The sequence below is a fragment of the Dermacentor variabilis genome, chromosome 9, assembly GCF_050947875.1.
Source record: "Dermacentor variabilis isolate Ectoservices chromosome 9, ASM5094787v1, whole genome shotgun sequence".
In the NCBI taxonomy this organism is placed as follows: Eukaryota; Metazoa; Arthropoda; class Arachnida; order Ixodida; family Ixodidae; genus Dermacentor; species Dermacentor variabilis.
The window spans coordinates 124,844,158-124,861,033 of record NC_134576.1 but is presented as its reverse complement, the minus strand read 5'-3'; the positions used below and the strand labels follow the sequence as shown (position 1 = coordinate 124,861,033).

Here is a 16,876-nt window from a genome sequence, read left to right as displayed (position 1 = left end):
CTTTAGCATTGAACTGAGGCCTTTCAACTACAGCACTATGTGCATCTGGTGATGTGCCATAGATGTCATTATTGTCACGGTGCACCAGGTACGGTCACCTATTTTTTGTTTCTCCTTATAAGCTTCTCATTTGACCTTACATCCATTTGGTCCAGCATTAGATGTATCCAATAGCATAAATAGGCATTTTATTGCCAAACAGGCTGCGCAGAATTTTTGAGGAAAACATTCAGTACTCGAATTCATATTGGATCGTAGTCTTCCTGAAATATTTGTCCGTGTTGACGATGATGTGTGAGATTTTTGTTTGGCGCAGAGGTGACAATATGCGACTCGAGCGGAAAATTTCTCGACTCGAACCGCCCTAGAATTTTCACTACTCCGTGTAATCAATTACCGTTCTCGACAAGCTTCGCTTTGCTTCCACTGATGCCGATTCTGTAGCTGTCAGACCAATGAGCTATTAGTTGTGCGCAATGCCACCTTCACGCATACATTTCTTCTTCAGTATCTAAACTAGTGTACTATAATCTACTGTCATCGACTCCATTACTTCTGCTGAAGTATTTTCAGCTCTTAAAAAGGCACTAAATAGAAAAAATAATATTGGCAATATCAGCCAAACTTCTGCAACACACACAATGCACACGCACGCACGCGTGTGCACACACTCACTCACTCGCTCACACTCACTCACTCGCTCACTCGCTCACACACACACACACTCGCTCACACACACACACGCACGCACGCACGCACGCACAAAAGCAACTCGTACTACTAGTTGCGGCTTGGCAAGCCAGAAACTGCAAAGGTGGCAGACAGATGGCGCCGCCTCCTTGTCTCATATAGCTGCACAGTGAAGTCATGCACTGTCAAGTCGTGTGGTTGGGCCTAGTTAGTTGTTTATAGCTTAACATGGCGTATGTTGTATTCTAAAGGAGCTAAAGATTTATTCAACTTAGCAAGTTTCGAGAACAATTCCTGAGCCACCATAAGCCAAGCACGAAAAAAAAAAACATTTTGAAAATGTTAACATCTCACTGACGTACAGGCACTCGGGTTCCGACGCCAAATTAAAGAAGAAAAAATGCAAACAAACGAAATTTTACCTTAAAGTTTTCATCTAATAATCAGTATATTACCGTGAAATCTCCGAAAATAGAATTTGGGAAGAATCCCTAATCCGTCGAAACTGATTTCTTGTTTCTCTTTAGCGTCCGTTTAATGTAGCTGTTGTAATCTGCTGCTTCGTTGTTCGGTCCGCAGTGATTAGCTCCCTTCCATGTTTGTCCACGAGAATCGTTCTTATAGCGCCATTTTTCTGCTTCCGGAGCGATCATTTTACTAACTGTTCGCGGTGGCTGAGGGGCTATGATGACATGCCGCTAAGCGCGAGGTTGCGGGTGCGACACCTGGCCACGGTGGCCACACTTGGATGCGGGCCAAATGCAAAAAACGCTCATGCAACACGCGATACGGGAACATGAGAGGAATCTGTAAGTGGCCAAATTATCCCGTCGCTTTCGAACTATGTGGCATTCTCCACAACCCAATGTGAAAATGTTGAGATCTCAAACACGACAGTTCGAATTTCGTGGTTTTTCGAAACTTTGTACTGTTTGCTTTTGTTTAAGTTAGCATCTTTTTGTTTTTTCTTCCCAACAGTTGTTTGCGATGTTAAAGTCGCACGACATGGGCTATGGTCCTGGGGGTGGTCAGACGACTGCGGATGTATTGTCCAACTTCGGCACTGTCATCGTCAGCAAGGAGTCGCCGGACGTTGTTCACGTAAATGGTATGAACCTGATTTGCATTCGAAAGGAAGGAGATCACACGAAACTTAGTTTCTGAAGCTCTCACCTGCATCGGATCCCTCGACCCCCTCAGAGGTTTGAACGGGAAGCCTTCAAATAGCTTTCGAGGGCTTCCTTAATTCTATTCGCGTAAACTACTGCATACTTGAGCAAAAGCAATTAATACTCTTGAATGAATTAACGAATGCATTTGCAATTTATTGCGCACGCTAGAAAGCTTTGTCCTTAGCTGGTGTATGTCTATCAAGTTTCTCAGTAGATCGGTGAGATGTTACTTTTATCATTGGTGAAACCAATATAGGCGACGGAATTGGAGGATCGTGATGTTATACTATATGTGCTTAACGAAATAAAAAGAAATATTTAACATGTTAGCATCAAATGCGTTAGATACAAACTTCAAACAGTTCAAAGACATTCACGTCATAAACCGGTCCATGCACAGTAACTGTACCATGGGACACTTGAGATTTTTAGCGCGTCCAGTATGCCGGTATACTCAGTGGCGTTTGCTTGATACTGGATTAAATTGGACGCTGGTAGCGATATATTGTGACGCTTCGTCTAACCACAGTGCCTTATAAACATATTTTCCTGCTCCACGAGCCTTGTCGTAAAAAAAAAATGCATTTTAAAAGGCCACATGTCCACTAAAACACCGCCGCCGAAAATATATACCGGCAGCCAAGTAGAACACGATTGGTCACTGCAGTAATAGCTTTGTGCTTGTCTGGTTTAACCTGCCGTGGTTGCTTAATGGCTTTAGTGTTTCGCTGTTAAGCGTGAGGTCGCGGGATCGAATCCAGGCCACGGCGGCTGCATTTTTATGGGGGTGAAATGCTGAAACACCCGTGTACTTACCTTTGGATGCACGTTAAAGAAACACAAGGGGTCAAAATGCATCCCGAGTCCTCCACTACGGCGTGCCTCATAATCAGATTGTGGTTTCGGCACGTGAAAACACCATAATTTAATTGAAAAATTTGTCTGGTTGAGCTCTACACCACCAGGTGGCGACACCAACAACGCCACTTACAGCATTGGGGAGGATTGTTTGACGTCGCTCTCTTCGAGGGAATTCAGGTGATCTGTGTTGCGCTCAGCTTTCGCTCGTGTAGAGAGCGTGGAAGCGGTGCCACAAGAAAAAAAAAGAAAAGCAGTGCATGTGTAATTGCACTTCGAAACTTGCAACTGAGAATGCTTTCATCACGTGTCGTTCTTTGCGTGACAGTGGACGCGTAATGTCGTATATATGTGCGCATGCGTCCACCGGTTCCGCCGACACAAGCCGTTCAGGAGCCGTGTGAAGGCAAGTGTAAGCATAGTTATAGCTTAATTTGGCTCCCAGGAATGCCAAACCGAATGTCAAAATGTGTTGAAAGATTGTGCGCGTATTAAATCTTACGAATTCACGGGTGTTCGATTTTCTTTTACTGGTGTTTCACACTTTCAGAAACTGGCCGTCGACGCCGGTCTCGCCATCGGAGGAGTCTTGGGGAAGTGGAGCTCAGCGCACGTAAGTCATTGAATTCGTGATTGTTTTTTCACAAAAAAAGGTTATTCGGAAGTTTACAGAGTGCTTGCCGATGTTTTTCTCAGAAATTTGTTGATTGTCGATACTTAAGGAGGCACAAGGCCGTACACTTTTTGCCGACAAACGTCCCATTCAGTCGTTCTGTTGGAAGGTCTTTCTATAGGCTGCCTGAATTCATTTTTATATAAAGGGTCGCAAGAAGTTCAAGATTGACGAACACATCTAAGCGAGGCACGCCACAAGAATGCTTCAGTACTTGTGTCCTGTTGGAAGTTTGTGCTTAAAATTGCAGAACTGACACAGCGTTAAATTTTGTTCTTTAAGTGGAAAAGAAAAGTGAGTGTTAAAGGGCTCCTCACCAGGTCTGGCCATTTTGAGCTGACAAGCGCCGTGCATACAATGTGGGGTAATGATAGCGTCTGCTATGTATTACGTCGCTATGTGTGTGGAAGGAGCTGAAATATCGAACCAAACGCCGTTTGCCCTTCTCCGCATGGGCGCCGCACTCCCAGTTAGATAGTCGACGTATATCGCACAAGTGCGCCTACCTACATCGCACTGCTGTGACGTCGATTGTAGTGACACGTGACTTTGAGAATTATTGAGGGCAGCATCTGTTAGTTGTGTAATCTGTTGTTTTAACGGACGAATTAAAGCTTAGAGAAATAATAAAACACACGAACTGAATATCTCCGTGTTCTTGTTTTACTTCGCACTGCAGCAAGAGAGATGTCCATCCGTTCTGTCTGCTTGTTCTCACGTCGTTCAGTCGCGCGCGCAAACAACGAAAGTTTGTCATTTTCTACCGTGTTCCAGCGCACGATCATGCGCCTCATTATTCATGCAGCACTGACTTATACCGCTAGTCAGATGTTCTTGTTCACAGCGCACAAAATCGTGTGCTGCGTGAAACGAGACAAACGCGACAGCTCGCGCGCAACGCCGTCAATGAAAGTGCGTCGCGCAGCTAAAAAGCGAGGAAGAAAAAAAGAAATGAAGGCGGTGCCCTTGACGAATGCGTCACACGATCTTCGAGCTCTGGTATGGGAGAACGCAAGGAAGGAATTTCGCTTGCGGAGGCTAGACGGAGAGAGTGGAGAGCGTCTCTCTTGGCAGTGGCCCTCACCTCTTGAAATCATGGGTTTGCGGCACTAAAATATTTCTATCTCGGCCAATAATGAACCATTTTGAAAAATTCTTGCGGCAGAACGCTTCCTAGAGGGCACATTACAAGTTCCAGCGTGTAACTGAAATTTGCTATATCGCCAGATAAGGGGCCCTTTAAGAAGTAATAGGTCTTGCGCGGATAATCAGTTGGTTTTCGAAGTGTTAGTCTCAATTCATGGTAAGGGCCCGAGCCAGGGGAAGTGAATGGGACGAAAAAAAAAAAAAGAAATGGCACACCTCCCACCATCGTTATTTCATTTCTTCAATCCATCCAAAGGATGTATGTTGGGGCAATCAGTCCCAGTGCACAGTGCTTTACGTCACGCCAAGCGAAAGTATTCCTGAAAATGACCAATCCGGAGCTCTTGAAAGGGCTAAAATGTTGATTAGGTACATAATCTTACAGAAGTAACTTGGCGTTTTTTTCTGGTTTAAACTGTTGCGTATTAACCGGGGTAATATTGAACATCCTGAATTCCTCCTTGAAACTACGGACACTGTTACATAATTCTGACATCACGGAGTAAGTGCTTTGGTGGGAGTTGCTGCTAATTTTCTTGTATTTAACCTAAATGGTGTAAGCTCACTTTGCATATAGAGTGAACGCAGTTCATCCAGTGTACCAAGCCATCAAAAGCATGGTTAATTATAAAACGAGCAGTTATGCCTGCTGGAGAAGCTCTCAGTTCACCTTTTTTTGCAGCTGCAGCTGCTTCATTATCTCATATTTTACTCCATTATCGAGCATTCACGCTCTCCCTGTTTAAAATGTACTTTCCACTAATCACTGACATCTCTAGCGAGTGCAAAATATTTTCTCCTAGATGCGAAGCCAGCTCAGCAAACCAATTGCTTTTCTTGATGGCTCTCATAGCGGGCTGACATGTTATGAACTTGAAGAGCCCACTTTTGGTGCTGGTAGTAGTAGCAAACTTCATTAAAAGATTGATGGGTAAGATGTCTTATCTCCTGAAGAAAAGTGACCTTGATTCCTCACCCTCCGGTGAGTGTACTTTTCAGTCCAGATGTCCAGCAGCAGACTGCAGTTAGATGCCAACGAAATCACATCCATGTCAACAAAGTAACTGCCTCCTCATCTTTCTTGTGGTAAAATCAATTTTTACTTGATTAAATGCAGAAATGAGGATGGAACATGTCATGGTGGGTTGCCTTGTTGATGCTACATCCTAGAATTTCACGCGAATGTGGGGTACTCTAAGCACGTACTTCACGCAACGTTTTTGTAGGCTGCGACGATGCAATGGTCCACGTAAAATTTGTTGTAAATATTCTTGAAAGCTGATGGCTAGAACAAGAATAAACCATGTCCGTACAGTTCGCTATGCGATGAACTCCATTTCGGGGTGGATATTGAACATAACTGCTTACGAGTGTGTTGGATTGCGAGTTCAGAAGTTTCAGATCGGAAGGTTGCGTGTTCGAATCATGATTGCGTCACTACTTCGGGGAACCGAGGGTCGCAGCAGAATGCCAGCACAAGAGGGCCAGCGTAGCAGGCTTCTAGAACCGAACTGCCGTGTCGTGCCTGCGCATTGAGCACGCGCTGCCCATCGTTATTTTCCTCAACTGTCGCAGCTGCCACCAAGGTGTTGGCTGAGAGTGGCTGACTTTAGGGTCTGCGCGTTGCTGCGTCGCTGGGTGATCCAAGGTACATAAAAAAGGGCAATGGCAATGGGTAATATAACATAGCAGGAGTATTAGAAGTATATCTGAAGTGAAATACAGGACGGGACGTTTCTTCTGCGAGAGGACTCGACAGCAGTTCGTTAGGTTTCTTAGGGTGCCTGTTGCTTCACAAGCAGAGTTGAATTGAATAATTGGGGGTGAACAAGGGAAGCCTCAGGTAGAACCAGCGTTTTGACAAATGGACTTTTCTTCTCAGGCTATTTACACCGCCTCTGTATGTGTCTTTCGAGAAACGAGATTGTCATTGTCAGGGTCTTCATCAGGACCTGCGATGCTCGCACGCGTAATGCGAAGACGCGGGATCGTTCCACACCTGTGGCAAGTTTCTTTTCGTCCACTTTCAGTTCCATTAATTTATCATTTCTTTAATTCAGTTAGTACATACAGGTAATTTCCCCTTGGCATTCTTGTTTATTGGCTTTTCATGATATGTCTCCACCTGGGTTATTCGACAACATTTGTCTTCGCCCTGATGGAGATAAATCCCTCTTGGTGAAATATCGGCTCCAGGCTGAGGCCTCCCTTGTTCAACCACTCCCTCGCTTCAACCACGTTTCCTGTAAACTCTTGGTATTCGCAGTGTCGAAGTATGCAGTGGACCCGTTCCTGAAAGAGTGCTGCTCCCTGGGAATGAAGCGAGACTGGGCCGGACGGAGCTGCATTAATAGATCTTCAATCGTGCGGCGTTACATCAGCGGACAGAAGGGCGAGCAGTGTGCAGATGCCTTCGAGGAATGCTGCTCACACAAGCTTGACGAAGGCCCCCTCGTTTTTAGCGTCATGCGGCCAAGCCGCCCCCGTGAGTATGGCTGCGGTGAAGTGTGGATTTGTCGTTACCACCGCTGTGAGACAAGTTGCATGGTGTAAACATGTGGACGCTGCACCTGCTAAGTGCACGATGACTACGTTGACACGTCTCCTCTTCGCTGGTTGCTGATTCAAACAATTATTATTACGAAAGTGCTTTAAATTTGGATGGGGCTATTATTTTTGCAGGTCAGAACGTTAAGGCCAGTAGAGTTTGTGAGCTTTGTTGGGGGGGCCTGTGGTGAATGTGACGGCAGCGCCTCTGCACCTTTGTGACGCTATGCTCTGCAGTCTGTTCATGAAAGAAGCTGTAAAGCCTGACATCATGAAGAGAGAAAAAAAAGATGCGGAGCATCATGAGCTCACAATGACTTCACACCGCATCTTCCCGACGTCCCGCTGTGTCGCTTCTCCTCTTCATGACGTCAGGCTTTGCAACTTCTCTATGAACATGCTGCACTGAGTGACATGTCTAAGATTCCGTGGCGCTGCCATCACAGTCACTACTGGAAAAAGAAGACGGTGCAAGTTTACTTTTAGCAAGACAATGTTAAAGGGACACAATAGAGAAATGCAAAGGTTGTCTGATTGGTTAAAATATGTAGACCTTGCAAGAATATTTGCATCTATTTGGGCAAGAGAGGTTGGTTTTTAGCGGAGCAAACGAAAGGCGAAGTTTCCATTTGAAATGACCATGACCGAGCCGCAGCGCGGATGCGTTAGTATGATGTCATGGAGGTACTGTATCTTGAAACTGTAAGAGCGTACAAAGACGAGAACGAGGAGAACGGACAGGACGAGGTGCTTACTCGCAAAGGAAATATTTTTATTGAAACAAAACCAATATATGCACACAAAAACAAACTATGACGACTGCGCATGCATGTCAGGGATCACGGGTTAAAATTTTAAAGAAAGTAACAATCAAGAAACTTGAATTCCTTCTCATGTAGCAAGACCGAGGGGCGGCTGACACAGTTATGTCCTCTTTTCTTTATGTGGAAGGCCTCTGCCATTATAAGAGTTAGCTGGTTAGTGCTCTTGAAGGTAACCTGAGTATCTTCGAGAACAGGATAACAGCTGCAATCCCTACAGTGGGCATCTAGATGTGTCGTACCTGATGGATAGTACGCTGCCAGATGCTCTCTTAGCCACACGTTGACGCAACGTCCAGACTGGTCTACGTAAACCTTACCGCACTTAAACGGGATCATACATGTATATACTATACCCAGTGCATGATCTACAAGTTTTTCGGTTTGCTTAATATTGTATTGCGATGGCTTCCTGCGAATGCACGAACAAATTTTCTGAAGTTTGTTCACTGAAAAAAGAACCGCAACCTTATACCTGGTGTCTATATGTTGTAACTCGTGCGATGTTCTATGTAGGTACAGAGCGACGGCTATTTTATTGTTTTTACGACGATCTGCCCCGGTGATCTGACTGTAATCTTTTGTTTTTATTTCTTTTGAAGTGTTAGTGCGTGCTGATTTAATGGCATTCTGAGGATAACCTGCTGATTCAAGCTTGTCGATCTGGTTGTAAAAGCTCGTTTTCAACGTGTTGACATGATTTTTTCAATGCGGTACGTATGCTGGTCTTTATTATTCCTTCTTTACAATTTATGAATGGTCCGACCGATAGTTAAGGGTAGGTTTAATAGAACTGGGTCGGTAATACCAGCAGGCATGAAGCTTTTGAAAGACTGGTCTTAGATCAAGGAATTGTAATTGGTTATCCTGTGGTGATTCAAAAGAAAAATTTATTTCATGCAGCTTTCCTTGAAAACATATAAAATGTTTACAACGTCCCATGTTGGATTAATGGAACAAGTTAAGACCAGAAAATCGTCTACATATCCGAACACATTAGTTACTAGTCCTGATAGATCAGGCTGTAGCCCTCTATCGAGCTTTCTTAAAAAAATTCACTTATGATTGGAGCAGCTGGCGATCCTATGCAAATACCTGAACGCTGAACGTAAAGTTCTCCCTTCCCCTAAGATACGTACGTACAATTTTGGTAAGAGCTCAGCAACTCGAGAGAGCTTGCAACCGGGGTTGCACTTTTTAGACTAAAAGAAAGTTCATCATTATCGACCGTGATACATTCTTTCACCCAAGCCATTAGATCATCATGAGGTATAGAGTAATACAGATCTTCGATATCGACACTAAATGAATTGCATCTACTGGCATTATCTGTTTTAAAAACTTTACCACTGCTTCGGAATCGATTACACGATAGGGATCAAGGATAGTTAAACACTCCAGGTTTTTTTGGAGATACCTAGAGATTACGTTCTTCCAAGTGCTTCTTTCGGGAATGATGAAGGGCATATCGAGCTTATGGGTTTTTATAGATAGATAGACAGTCTTTGTGTGCTTTTACGGTTTCAAGATGCAAGTAAACCAGCTAGCCCAGTTGTCCATACTGTTACAGAGGTCCCGTACGTTAGGGCGGTTTTTGCTCAGGGACATGGGCCAAAGTCACAAACCTTTTAGTTCCGAAGTGCTGTTTTCTATTGGTAGACCGCCTTTGTTAAGAATTTGTGCAATGCGGGGTCTCTATAATGCAAAGTTGTTTCAATGCGTTCCTGTTTAATTATCGCTATTAGCACTTTGTGATTGGTAAAAAAAAATCTTTTTTCTTTCCTTGCTCACTTTGCCTCTCTGTCACGCGACTTCACGAAAACCACGAGAATGCCCACGACCTTAAGGTGACGTGCATGCATTAACCATGCATTGTTGTGCCTAATAGAAGCGCCTTTCTTGAAATTTATTCAAATGATGTCTAATTTTAAGTCGCTGTGCTGGCCTTCAGATATAGTGCTCAAAAAAGGAGCAAAATAACTATTTTATGATTAGAATTTTGCTTTTACGAATGAGTTTCTGTGGCTATGACAACAAAAATAATTTTGCTATGCGACACCCAAAGAAGACAACAGCCAGTGCATGATATGAAAGTGATGACGTGGTGGTAGTTGTACTGGTGGTGGCAAACAAGTGTGTTCACAGTTCCCGTTGTATGCAATTTTTTTTACGTGTTCACGGTCATCAGAGTTTTAGAATAGGAGACCGAAGCATTTGGGACCCCCAAGAAGTAGCTTAGCTTCAACGCCACTGCACATGCGCGAGGAGCAAACTGCATTTGGGTTTTGCGTCCGGCACGTTATTTCCCTGATTTTGTGGGAGCCCCAAAAGCGTTGCGCCAACAAACATGGCGACACCCATCGAAGTGACGGCTCTAACCTAGCACCAAACTGGGTTCGATTCGGGAAAACGCATAAAGTTCGCGAGCCAGGAGAAGTGACTGGTTATCACTTTCTCTCAACTAACACGTTTTATGAAGTTTGATTCATTAGACGCCACTGATTCTGAATTTCATTGTCGATTTCATGGATCGTAGGTGTAACATGGCTTAGCTTGGCTGATGAAGGCACGTAAAGTTCTTTACTCAAAACTAAGTGCAACAAATTGCTTGCTGCTAATAGAAGAACCTCTAAATTGTAATCTAACGTGGAAACTGGAATGTCAAAAGTACTCTTCTCATCATAAAATGGTATATTTTACTTAATTATTTGAGATAGCTTTTCTTTGACGCCTTAGTGGTGCTGCAAGCGCAAGATGCAATCTGCAAATGCAAAGCCCTATTCTAAAACTCTTTACTCCCACGTGCCCAGACGCTAACAACATCTCACATAACCTCATTCTAAGCAATCTTGCATCCTCCCGATGCGGAGAACGTATCTATGATTATGTCCGAGACTTTTTATCTGACCACACGGCCACCATCGGCCTAGGCGATATACAGTTGAACCTCGCTACAACGAAACTGACGGGGCGCGCGAAAAATTTCGTTAAAGCGAAATTTCGTTGAGGCGAAAACAGGCCAAAAACACTGTCAGGTTGGACCACATAGTCCCAAAACATCATTTATTTCCAAAGAAGTCGGTCAGCTTCTTCTGCTTCTTTTTTTTTGCCACGAGTGCAGTGGCGCGGCTTTCGCACTCGGTGAACAGTTGCATCGCGACGTCGTCATCGTGAGCACCGAAAAATCTGCGGATCACATCAAAAGCATCCATCACTTTTATTGCAGGTGGTGGTGCTAAGTCCTCCGCGTCGCTGTCATCATCCGATGATGCGTCGTTGTGGCGAACGCCCTCAATTATAGCTTCGTCACTCAGCTCCTCGTGAGCTAGCACTTCACTGTCAACAGCGATGTAGTCGCCGATGTGAACATCGGCCGGCACATCTCCGGAGTCCTGAAGGGCTGCCCATGCCGCATTGGCCTCTGTGGAGGGTGGAGCAATTGTACTGCAGCCTTCCTCGTCCGACGTGGAGTTCGCTGCCAGTTGAGCATCGGAGTGAAAGCCGGCGTGCACAAAACAGTTGTAGATGATACTGCGACTGGTTGCCGTCCACGCTGCTGAGACCATCTGTACAGCCATGTACAAATCCACTTCGATTGCCCGACCGGTGTCGATGTTTAACACCAGCCGCTGAATCAGTCGCTGTCGATAAGCGCTTTTAACGCTATTGATGATACCTTGATCCAGCGGCTGGATTAAAGCCGTGCAATTCGGCGGGAAGAATCTTACTTCCACGCTTTGAAGCTGAACGTCTTCAACGTTATGCGCTGAGCAATTGTCGATGAGCAAACAAACCTTACGTTTCTTTGCCGTCATGTCACGGTCGAAAGCGGTTAGCCACTCTTTGAAAACGGCCCGTGTCATCCAAGACTTCTTATTGGCAACATATTTGACGGGCAGGCTCTTGCCACCTTTGAAGCACCGCGGCTTCGCACTTTTGCCTATCACCAGTGGGCAGCGCTTGTCAGACCCGTCCATGTTGCAGCACAGGAGCACAGTCACACGCTTTTTGCTATGCTTCCCTCCGCTGCATGGCTGGCCCTTCATGTGAAGCGTCTTGGAGGGGAGGAGCTCGAAGAAAAGTCCCGTTTCATCGGCATTGTATATGTCTGATGTGGCATATTTCTCCATTAATTCCGGCACAGTAGCTGATGCCCAAGCAGATGCAGCGTCGGCGTCTGATGAGGCCGACTCCCCACACAGCACTTTAGCGACGATTTCATGCCTGGCCTTAAAACGGGTCAGCCACCCTGAGCTGGCTTTGAAATCATTGATGCCCAGCATACAGGCATAGCCAAGTGCCTTTTGCTGCAACATGTTTCCGCTGACCGGCATCTTCTTTGCGCGCACGTCGAGGAACCACGTGTACAGAGCCTTCTCAAGGTCCTCATGAGCCGCTTGCGTCAGCTTTTTCCGCTTCGCGGATGTCCCCGAAGAAAGAGCTTGCGCTATCGCGTCTTTCGACTTCAAGATCGTTGACAGCGTGCTCTGTGAGATGCCGAAGTCCGCTGCAACATCTCCCTTTTTCCTGCCACTGGATGCCGCGCTGATAATCCGTGCCTTCTCTTCAAGCGAGAGGAACTTCCGCTTTCTAGATGAAGTCGCCATGCTCGCATTCATTACAGCGCACTAGCAGCACAAGCACGAGTGAAAAAAACTAGGGCAAACGCGCTGCTGTTGCCAGGCTGCTGCGTCCTTTGGTAACGGATTGGTTGCGGCTCTGAATTGGATTGGAAGAAAACGGGAGCTTGCCCCCGCGCCTTGTCGCAAGGCAGCCAGCCCGATAGTCATCAACACCAAGCTATGGCGGTGATCATGTGCGTTTCAGTGAGTGGATTAGTTTGGTCCAGCGAATGTTTAGCGAAACAAAGCAGCGTGGGCCTATGGAAGTACATAGATGGGCGGCGATATGCTTGTTTTATTGTAAGATATATTTTTAAATCGAGCTTCGCATAGCAAAAATTTCGTTGAAGCGGAAACGCGCCCCAAAAATGGTTCGTTGTGATGAGAAATTTGTTCCATTACTTTGTATAGCGAGCTGACGGGGAATTGGAAATATTTCGTTGAAGCGAAAATTTCGTTGAAGCGACGTTCGTTGTAGCGGGGTTCGACTGTATCATAAAACTTTCTGGCAGAGGGACTCCCCAGGGTTCGGTCGTTTCACCCACTCTGTTCAACGTGGCGATGGCAAAGTTACCACCTCTCTTCAACAAACTTTCGAACGTGCAGCGCACCTTGTACACTGATGTAACAATCTGGGTGAGCACAGGGTCAGACGGCATTATTCAATATGTACTACAGGCATCAGTAAATACAGTACAAGAGTATGCAACAGCCGGATGATTCACCTGTGCATCTGAAGAGCCGGCACATCTGCTTGTATTAAAAAAACGCAATACGGCCGGTATTCCACCAACCATCACATTGCATCATAATGGCAACCTTATTCCAAGAGTAGACAGACTACGTGTACTAGGCCACATACCTTACACATACTCCATGAACAAATCACCCAAGTAACGCACATAGTAAACCGTATATATATATATATATACACACATTGCAATGGGGGTGTTTGCCTAGCAGATGAGTCACTAGTTTAGGTTGTAGCGTTAGGCTTAAACAGGTTGGCGCTATATCGTAACGGGGAAGCCAGCACTTCTCGTCGGAAGGCGTTTCGATTGGCTCGATGAGGTAGTTGACCGCGGATGTTTGTTTCAGTACCTGATAAGGACCGTGGTACTTGGGGAGCAGCTTGGAGGAAAGGCCTGGAGGAGTAGAGGGCACCCACAACCAGAACAGCGAGCCAGGCGCAAAGCACGTAGCCTTAGTGGATGAATCTTGGCGAAGCTTTTGGCACTACTGGTCCTGGGATGTGAACGAACGAGCGAGCTGGCGACATTCTTCGGTATAAGCAGCTGCTCTAGAAACAGTCGTCCACTCCGAAGCATCTGGCCGGTAAGGTAGAATCGTGTCCATAGTGCATGAAGGTTCGTGTCCGTAAAGGAGAAAGAAAGGGGAGAACCCAGTGGTGCTTTGTGTGGCGGTATTGTAAGCGTAGGTGACGATGCGATCCCAATTCGAGTGGTCAGATAAAGCATACATGGCCATCATGTCACCAAGGGTGCGGTTGAAACGTTCTGTCATCCCATTAGTTTGAGGATGATATGCCGTGGTAGTGCGGTGAATGGTGCAACACTCATTTAGTAATGCTGAAATGACATCTGAGAGGAAAACGTGACCGCGGTTGTTCAGTAGTTCTCGAGGTGCTCCATGGCGTAAAATCAGGTTTTGAAGGATAAAACTGGCGACCTCTTTTGCTGTGGCAGATGCTGGGGCTGAAGTTTCAGCATACCTCGTGAAATGGTCGAAGCAACAATAACCCAGCGGTTGATGCTTGTAGTGTTAGGAAGCGGACCGTACAGGTCAATGCCGACGCGGTCGAACGCACGCGCGGGGCATGTTAAAGGTTGCAAAGGGCCGATGGCATGTTGAGGTGGTGTCTTGCGTCGTTCGCATATGTGGCATGACCAGACATACTGGCGAACGAAATGGTACATACCGCGCCAGTAGAACCGAAGCTGGAGGCGAGAGTATGTCTTTAATACACCAGGGTGGCCGCATTGTGGGTTGTGGAACGTGGCGCAGATGTCGGAGCGGAGGTGTCGAGGTATAACAAGCAGCCACTTGCGGCCGCACGAATTGTTGTTGTGGCGGAACTGCAGGTTATCCTGAATGATGAAGTGCGTTGGCGACGAAGCGTCCGAGAGATCGATGCTGGCGACTGGCTAGACAGGAAGTCAATAAGCGAAGAGATCCATGGGTCTTTGCGCTGCTCTGATGGCATGTCGGAAATGTTGAGGGCGAAGGCACCGCAGGTGGAAATAGACGAGTGGACAGGACCAGAGGGCAGGGGTGACCGGGATAAAGTGTCTGCGTCTGAATGCTTTCGGCCTGAGCGATAAACAATGTGGATGTCGTACTCTTGTAGGCGCAATGCCCAACGGGCAAGCGGACCAGTTGGATCTTTTAGTGAAGATAACCAGCAGAGGGCATGATGGTTGGTCACGATGTCAAATGGGTGCCCGTACACATAAGGACGCAACTTGCTGATAGCCCAAATGATGGCCAGACGTTCCTTCTCAGTAACTGAGTAGTTCGCCTCGGCTTTGGTAAGGATGCGGTTGGCATACGCGACGACGTACTCTTCGAAGCCATCCTTGCGTTGTGCAAGAACAGCGCCGAGCTCGACACCACTAGCGTCCGTATGATTCTCAGTTGGAGCAGAGGGATCGAAGTGTCGCAGTACTGGAGGTGAGGTGAGAACGCGTCGCAGTTCTTAGAATGCGTCGTCACACGCCAGGGACCAGGTTGATAGGTCAGAACTGCCGGTGAGAAGCTGCGTCAAGGGGCCAATGATGGAGGCAAAGTTACGGACGAAGCGTCGGAAATATGAGCACAGGCCGATGAAGCTGCGAAGCTCTTTCATGGTAGTTGGTTTAGGGAACTCGGATACGGTGCTAAGTTTTGTTCAGTCCGGGAGGATACCGTCTTTTGAAACTACATGGCCGAGAATAGTAAGCGTACGAGTGCCGAAGTGGCATTTCTTCAAATTAATTGCAGTCCTGCAGTGGAGCGGCACGCAAGTACTTGCTCGAGGTGGATGAGGTGCGACACAAAGTCGGTTGAAAAAAACCATGTCATCTAAATAACAGAGGCACGTTTTGCACTTCAGCCCTCGAAGAATGGTGTCCATCTTTCACTCGAAAGTGGCAGGCACGTTGCAGAGGCCCAACGGCATGACAGTAAATTCATATAGCCCATCAGGCGTTATGAAGGCTGTCTTTTGATGATCGGCCTCTGCCATTGGCACTTGCCAGTACCCGGAGTGCATATCCAGCGAGGAAAAGAATTCCGCTCTCTGCAGACAGTCCAAGGCATCGTCGATGCACGGCAGAGGATAGACATCTTTGCGCGTTATTCGGTTAAGGCGGTGATAGTCGACGCAGAACTGAGTGGAGCCATTTTTTTTTAAAGAGGACAACCGGAGATGCCCTGGCACTGTTAGAGGGCTGGATGATGCCACGCTCCAGCATGTTGTCAACATGCTGGTCGATGATACGGCGTTCAGCAGCCGACACATGATACGGACACTGGCGCAATGGTGTTTGTTGACCGGTGTCGATACGGTGAACAACTGCGGACACTTGGCCCGAGGATGGTTGGTCAATGTCAAATGAGAAACGAGAACGTTGGAGGAGCTTGACGATTTCTGTGTGCGGTGCAGGTGTGAGTTCTGCGTTGACGGCACAAGCGAAGATGTCTACGGGGGCATCAGCCGCGGTGGGAGTAGTGACGGAACAAATCGGAAGTCATGCCGTATCACCAAACATGGTCGCTGGGAGAACGCTATCGAAAGCTTCAGTGGTACCCGGGCACTCGCCGCGGAGTGGGATGATGGGCAGGCGAACAGATTGCACACGTAAAGGGCAGCAGAACCGTCGCAAAAAGTGACGACAGCAAACGGAAGCAGAAAGTTCTGGCGGCGCGCACAAGTGGCCAATGGTGTAAGCAGAACAGATGAGTTCTCAGCAGAGTTGCATGACACAGGAACCAGAGTGGCGGAGAAAGGTGCGATATCGATGTCGGAGGCTGCAACAACTTTTGGAGAAGAATGGTCGTCAGGGTCGAAGCACGGCACTGATATCGTAAGTTCGGCACGAGCGCAGTCGATAAGAGCTTGATTGACAGATCCATCCAAGAATAACGTCCAAGAATTCCATCCAAGAATAACGTCGTGAGGAACGAGATAGGACGACAAATTCTATAACATAAATAACGCCTTGAATGACAACCCGGGCTGTGCACGACGCTGAAGGCTGAATGCGATGCGAGTTTGCCGTACGCCGAGAAAGAGAGGTAAGGGGAATGGTTACTTTGTTCAAATCGCGGCAAAGCTTCTCACTAATA

At 46.7% G+C, this 16,876-nt stretch overlaps 1 protein-coding gene across 2 annotated transcripts in view; it reads left to right on the top strand.

Moving 5' to 3' along the window:
* The window catches only part of LOC142557414 (complement C3-like), a 142,776-nt gene that overhangs the window by 54,317 nt on the left and 71,583 nt on the right, over window positions 1-16,876 (top strand). For both annotated transcript variants that reach the window (XR_012822768.1, XM_075669237.1), the window contains exons 15-17: window positions 1,669-1,798; window positions 3,271-3,333; window positions 6,806-7,024. Coding sequence is in view for 1 of the 2 variants with exons in the window: in XM_075669237.1 (XP_075525352.1) it covers window positions 1,669-1,798; window positions 3,271-3,333; window positions 6,806-7,024 (412 nt within the window). In the remaining variant the exon portion in view is untranslated. The remainder of the gene's footprint in view (window positions 1-1,668; window positions 1,799-3,270; window positions 3,334-6,805; window positions 7,025-16,876) is intronic.